The sequence below is a fragment of the Podarcis bocagei genome (assembly GCF_964188305.1).
Source record: "Podarcis bocagei genome assembly, chromosome: 5".
In the NCBI taxonomy this organism is placed as follows: Eukaryota; Metazoa; Chordata; class Lepidosauria; order Squamata; family Lacertidae; genus Podarcis; species Podarcis bocagei.
The window spans coordinates 5348856-5355804 of record NC_138129.1 but is presented as its reverse complement, the minus strand read 5'-3'; the positions used below and the strand labels follow the sequence as shown (position 1 = coordinate 5355804).

The 6949-nt window shown below is 49.3% G+C and overlaps 1 protein-coding gene across 1 annotated transcript; it reads right to left on the bottom strand.

Moving 5' to 3' along the window:
• Positions 1–4525: 4525 nt before the first annotated feature.
• Positions 4526–6536, bottom strand: SRXN1 (sulfiredoxin 1). The gene is made up of 2 exons (XM_081195287.1): positions 5964–6536; positions 4526–5029 (listed from the first exon to the last, which is right to left on the bottom strand). Exons 1-2 carry the CDS (start codon positions 6207–6209, stop codon positions 4826–4828), a joined length of 450 nt encoding a protein of 149 aa, XP_081051413.1. The 5' UTR covers positions 6210–6536; the 3' UTR covers positions 4526–4825.
• Between the last annotated feature and the right edge of the window lie 413 nt (positions 6537–6949).

The following is a 6949-nucleotide window of genomic DNA, read 5'->3' as shown; positions in this document are numbered from 1 at the left end:
AAGCTGCCGTTTCCCCCTTGCTGACGACAGTGTCCCCCTGTTTTCGCTGCAGGGGTGGGTGTGACCAGTAAGACAGCGACAGGGCTCTCTGTCGAGACAACTCCTTCACAAGTGGTTCCTTTCACAACCCCCCTTCCCCTCCGCACATCTTTGCAAGAGGAAACTTTTTGGCACGCCACAATTCTTCGGGCAAAATTTATAATCCTCCAGGGGAGCCGATGCCCAGGGTCTTTGCCTCCACGAGCCCTCGCAACGTTTCCTGCGGGCCGGAGGGATGCTTTGATGCTGCGCGGGGAAGCCAGCGGTCTCTCCTGCTCAAGGGAAGGAGTCATCTAGTCTCACCTCCTTCTCTTCCGCCCTGCAGTGACCTCCTGAGGAAATGGCTTTCTCTCCCGAAGCACGTGGCTCCTGCCTAGCAGGATCCTTCATCTCTTGCGTTGCATTCATTCATTGCAAAAGGATTCCTTCGCTTCCTCCAATGGTTCTATTTTGTATTTCATTCATTCATTCATTCATTCATTCATTCATTCATTCATAATAATGCAAGGAAAGGCCTGCTGCATCTAGGGCAGGGGTTGGCAAATAAGGGCCGCGGGCCAGATCAGGCCCAATTGCCTTCAGGATCCGGCCCGCGGACTGTCCATGGATCGGCGTGGGGATTCTGTTCGTTTGGGCTGTGCCATCCCCCCCAGTGCCATTCCATTCCCTCCCTCTCCCCCAAACACACCGCGGCGGCTCCTACTCCCTCCCCCTGGCTTCTCCCCGCCCTGCCTAGAGGAGGAAGGGGGCTGGGCTGAGCTGGCTGAGCACCATTGTACTATTCTATGATTGGGCTGGAAAAACAATCTCTCAGAGGTCCTGTTGATGGCATTTTACCACTGTACTGTGGAGAGTGTATTAACTTATGGTCTGAGTGTGTGGTTTGGGAGCTGCACGGTCAGGGGAAAACCAATGCTATCCAGGGTTGTAAAGACTGCGGAGAGAATAACTGGGTGCACTCGTCCTACCTTGGATCAAATCTACGCTTCCAGGTGCAGAGATAGTGCAGGATAGTGCGCACCCCGGAAATGATCTCTTTCAGCTTCTGCCTTCTGGAGGGAGGTACAGGGTTATAAAGACTAGGACCAGCCGCCTGAGAAACGCTTTCTATCCAAATGTGATTTTGGTTTCAAACGCAGTGTAAGGTAGTCTCTATGTGAGTGTATTGTATTCAATTATGGGGTATCAGAGTTTTTAGGGGCTAACCAGGCTGGGATAGTTGGGATAGCAGGCTTGTTGGTTTTTGAATGTCTAATGTAGATTTTTTTCAATTTCGTTGTTCTGTATGGGACAATGACAATAAATATTATCGTATCGTACCATTTGAAGCAGCCCCTCTCTGGAGCCAGCCCTTTCGCGTCGCTCATCTTCCCTCTGCCGCTGCTGCTCTGGTGCTCCTGCGGGCCAGAGAGCGGAGCAGACGACCTCACTCTGCGGCCCGCCACAAGGTCTGAGGGACAGTGGACTGTCCCGCGGCTAAATTTTTTTGCTGACCCCTGTTCTAGGGCTCTGGAAAGGCCTGTGTTTGGTTTCCTGCAATGGCAACCAGTGTTTCGGGCGAAAGCTCACTTCTTTCCAAGAGTTCTCCCCTGGCTCATAAAATATTGGTGCCTGCACACAGTGGCGTAGCGTGGGTTGCCAGCTCCTGGGGCTGCGTGGCAGGAGGGAAACAGATGACGTATGCATGAACATTCAACTGCCTAACAGTGCCCACATCACCCAGGAGATCGCAGCCAGAGGGATAAGGAAAAAAGAGTTGTTTTGTTGTCTGGGGAGGTCACTTCCTGGTTTCCATTAAGAAGCCGCTTTTAATGGAGCCCAGCGACGGAAGCAGCTGTATTGGGGCAGCACCAGGTGTTGAAATTTTAAGGTTCGAAACAAGGCAGTTTCGTACGGAGGACATTCCCTCCCTGGCTTCCTGTTGCATCAGAGCAGAGGCGATGATGTTTCCAATCTTAATGCCAGAGAGCAAGTTGATTTCCCCCTTTTCAATGCAAACTGTCCAAATGTGTTGCTGAGATCGAGAGCAATCCCATAATTTCAGGACAGTGGCGCCATCTGCTGGTGCTCTTGTTAAGGCAGGCACTTCTTCCACATCAAAGACTCTCATATACAGTGGTGCCCCGCAAGACGAAATTAATTCGTTCCGCAATTTTTGTCGTCTAGCGAATTTTTCGTCTTGCGAAGCACGAAATCCCATAGGAATGCATTGAAAATCAATTAATGCGTTCCTATGGTCAAAAAAAGTCGAAACAAAGCCAAATTTGGTACAACAACAGTTTATTAACTGCTCTTTAAAGTCACACATACTGTAAAGAGCAGTTCAAAAATTGAAGGGAAAATAAATTAACTTTATAAACAAAACATGTCTTTGTTTTTAGACAAAGGAAACAAAGCCGCGAGACGTTTTCGTCTTGCGAAGCAAGCCCATAGGGAAATTTCGTCTTGCGAGGCAAATCGAAAACGGAAAAACCTTTCGTCTAGCGAGTTTTTTGTCTTGCGAGGCATTCGTCTTGCGAGGTACCACTGTACAGCAAAGGCCATTCCATATGGACTGCTCATATTAATTCATACATTGATCAGGAAACAGGGAAACATTTTACCGCTGGAGATAAAAGCATGTACATAAACACCAAAAAGCAATGCAATTCCAAGAGTCAGGCTGTCCATGTGCATTTAAAGCACATTTCTCTCCCACCCAAAATAATGTGGGGAATTGTAGTTTAAGGGTGCTGGGCAGTGCAGGGTAAGCTACAATTCCCAGGATACTTTGGGGATGTGTACTTTAAATGTATTCTTTCAGAGAATTTATACACTGCTTGATTGTAAAAAAAAAGACCCTCAAAGAAGTTTGCAAAAAAGATGATAAAATTATCAATACCAAAAATTACGGTAGTAAGAATTTAAGGCTTTCAAATTGTTAAAATGAACAAAAGAGAGATGAAAACATACATCAGCTTTCTAAACATCTATGAGGCCTTGTCTAAAAAATCTTGTTTTTTGCAGGTGCCAAAAAGAGCACAGTGAAGGCAACTGCCTGATGTCAATAAACAGGGAGTTTCAAAGGATGGATGCTGCCACACGGTAATAATAATAATAATAATAATAATAATAATAATAATAATAATAATAATAATAATAATAATAATTTATTTAAACCCCGCCCATCTGGCTGGGTTTCCCCAGCTACTCTGGGCAGCTTCCAACGGAATATTACAATACAATAACCTATTAAACATTAAAAGCTTCCCTAAACAGGGCTGCCTTCAGATGTCTTCTAAAAGTCTGGTAGTTGTTGTTCTCTTTGACATCTGGTGGGAGGGTGTTCCACTGGGCGGGTGCCACCACCGAAAAGGCCCTCTACCTGGTTCCCTGTAACGTCACTTCTCGCAGCAAGGGAACTGCCAGAAGGCCCTCGGCGCTGGATCTCAGTGTCCGGGCAGAACAATGGGGATGGAGACGCTCCTTCAGGTATACTGGACTGAGGCCGTTTAGGGCTTTTAAGGTTAGCACCAACACTTTGAATTGTGCTCGGAAACGGTCGAATTCTCACAAATGCGGAACGCACAGCTTTGATTTGTGCAGGCATTATTTTGCTTCCTGCCATTTCTAAATCGGGGCTAGCAAGAGTGCAGAACAGGCCAATCCCGGGAGTAGGAATTGATTTAGGCAGTAAGCCAAGACAGGGCAGAGAAATGAAGCCAGCTGTGGAAGCAACACCTGGAAGTTGCCGGAAGTTGCCAGGGCCCAAACATTCTGGGAGGGTCCGCCGGTGCCTGAACTCTGCCCCTCTGCCTGCCTAGTCTGTGTGGTTTTCAGCAGGTTGCCAGCAGGTAAGCCTATAGCTAGGGAAGCAGTGTTGTGTAGTGGTTAGCGTGTCCTGGCAAACTAGGGTTCAAAGCTTGGGCCAGTCACTGCCTCTCAGCCTAACCTACCTCACAGGGTTGTTGTAAAGTAGGCACCCCCAAACTTGGCCCTCCAGATATTTTGGGACTACAACTCCCATCAACCCCAGCTAACAGGACCAGTAGTCAGGGATGATGGGAATTGTAGTCCCAAAACAGCTGGAGGGCCAAGACTGGGGATGCCTGTTGTAAAAGCACAAAATGGAGAGGGGTAGTGAAACCATGCGGGTAAGCTTTGGCTCCTCAGATGAAGGGTGAAATATAAATGTAATAAAAATAAATGATAAAAGCCTCCATGGTTATACCACCCCCTTCTTTCCCTGCTAAACTCCGAATGGGAGCAAAAGGCCTGACAGGATGGGCAAAATCTTTTCACATTAAATTACGCATCTCGATCCCATCTCTCAGTCAGGAGACCCTCAAGGCGGCAACTTTTTAAACAGAATTAAACAATTAAAAAAACCAACAACTTCTGATACATATTCCTTTATTCATTTATAGGCTTCTCTTCAATCTTTCCAAAGCCTATTGTGAAAAGTCCATAAAAAGTGTTTTACGATATAAAAAACGTTTTTTTAAAAAAATATATATACAAAAGCCAGATGACTAAAACCAGGAGGAGAAATTACCTGAGGTAAAAAACAGTCTCTGTTTCTGTTGCGATTCATCAGTCTCCTTATCGGAAGCCTGCCATCCTGAGAGCAAAGCTCATCTCCTTGAGGAACACAAGAAGAGAGTGGCAGGATGAGGCCAACGGCCCGTCTAGTCCAGCATCCTGTTCTCACAGGGGCCAACCCGAGGCCTGGGGGAAAGCCGCAAGCAGGATTTGAACAGAAGATCAACTCGCCCCTCCTGAGGACCTCTTGGTCCCCAGAGCATCCCTACCGCAAATCAGGCAGGGAAGAACCCAGGTAAGTGCGCAGGTCGCTGATGGTGGAGCGGATGATTTTAGCTGGGATGGTCTCTTTGCCCAGCCGCTTGTAGGCTGCGTAACGGTGGCACCCTCCAAAGGAGTAGAAGTAGTCGCCCCCTTCTCGGCCTTTGATCCAGAGGACATCTATCGGGGGCACGCGGTCAGCTTCTTCCTTGGAGGGTGAGAGATGGAGTAAAGGGTGATTCGTAAGGAAGGTAAATAATTTTAAAAAGGAAGCTGTCTTCAGGGGCGGAGCAAGGTGGGTGTTAACCTGAGGTATGATTTCTGGGTTAGCGGAGTCTGTCACCTGAAGCATCTGTAACCCGAGGTAAAAAGGTAAAGGGACCCCTGACCATGAGGTCCAGTCGTGGCCAACTCTGGGGTTGCGGCTCTCATATCGCTTTACTGGCCGAGGGAGCCGGCGTCCAGCTTCCGGGTCATGTGGCCAGCAGGACTAAGCCGCTTCTGGCGAACCAGAGCAGCGCACGGAAACGCCGTTTCCCTTCCTGCCGGAGCGGTACCTATTTATCCACTTGCACTTTGAGGTGCTTTCGAACTGCTAGGTTGGCAGGAGTAACCCGAGGTACCACTGTAGTAAATCAGGTTGACCCCTGAGTCTCTATAAAAAAAAAAATCCTTCCAGTAGCACCTTAAAGACCAACTAAGTTAGTTCTTGGTATGAGCTTTCGTGTGCATGCACACTTCTTCAGATACACTGAAACAGAAGTTGCCAGACCCTTCTATATAGTGAGAAGGTGGGGAGGGGTATTACTCAGAAGGGTGGTGGGAATGGGAGATTGGCAGATAGCTGAGATGAGCCTGTTGACGACTCTTAACGGCTGCAATAGGTCTTACAGGAAAAGGCAAGGGGTGAGAAGGTGAGAAATGGCTTAGTCATGTATAATGAGATAAGAATCCAATGTCTCTGTTCAGACCAGGTCTCTCCATTGTTTTAAGTTTGGTAATGAGTTGCAATTCAGCAGCTTCATTTTAGGTGCTACAGGAAGGATTTTTTTATTTTTATTTTTGACTATGGCAGACCAACACGGCTACCTATCTGTCCCTGAGTCTCTCTCTGTGTGCGTGCTTTTTGCCTGAAGCCATACCTGGATGGTCCTCATGAGGCTCTCCACCTTGCCTTCCTCCAAGACAGGAGGGATGGGTCTGATGATCACCTTCATGGGCACCTCGTGGACCGCGGCGATGTTGTCCGAATGGATGCTGCGCCCTGCGCCGCCTTCGCTTGCCATGTTGGCGACGTTTCCGGCCCCGATGCGCCTCCGCCTTCCCAGATCCAGCCCCAGCAGCTCCCTCCAAGCTCGCAATCTCACTCCCCACATCCTGGGGCTCATATAACGCCGTCCGGAGGGCTTGCACCGGATCGCACCACCGCTGGGCCGCGGGGGTGGACGAGAGAGAGAGGAAGGGAAAGAGGCAGGCGGAGGAGCCACAGACACCCCCACCCCCCACTTGCCTGGGCTGCGCGATGACTTGTGAACCCGATCCCCGATGCCGCGCTTGCAAGAGAGCAAGGGATCCCCGCAGGATCCCGACGCCCGTTCCCCCCTGCAGTCCCCAATGGAAGCGTCCCCTCCGAATGAATCACACGCGCACGTGGGCAAGCGCTATTCCTGGGCTGGGTCAGAAGTTTTTTGGCTGAGTCACGATGAGGCAGCAGAAAAGTCGACGGGGGAGGAAGCCGGGCGCTGCTGCAGCAGCCGCCGCTCGATCTGGACCGGGGATCAGACCCGGAACCGGTTTCCACTCGTCCTGAGGAACCTGGGGGGGAGGAAGGGCCGGGGGGAATTCCTTCGTATGGGGGGAAGCCCCAGCTTTCGGCTGCCGAAACTTTCAGCTGCTGATCTGTCGAGAACCTGCTCGTCATCAATAATCAGCCTCACGCCAAGTTGGATTCAAAAAGCCTAATAGCCAACATTTATTGTGCACAGCAAAAAATACATCCTCTCTGCCTCCAGCCCAACGTTTGTTCTGCCTCGTACCCAAAAGTAACAATCACAAGAATGTAACCTTGCCTCTGCCCGCAGACAAAGAAGTTGCTATATTTTGACATCAGGTCATCACACCAGACCCC

Coding starts and splice junctions, on each gene's coding strand:
- SRXN1 (XM_081195287.1), bottom strand. CDS start 6,209: ATGAGCCCCAGGATGTGGGGAGTGAGATTGCGAGCTTGGAGGGAGCTG. Junction 5,030..5,963: donor GCCTCATGAGGACCATCCAG/GTATGGCTTCAG, acceptor TCACCCTCCAAG/GAAGAAGCTGACCGCGTGCC.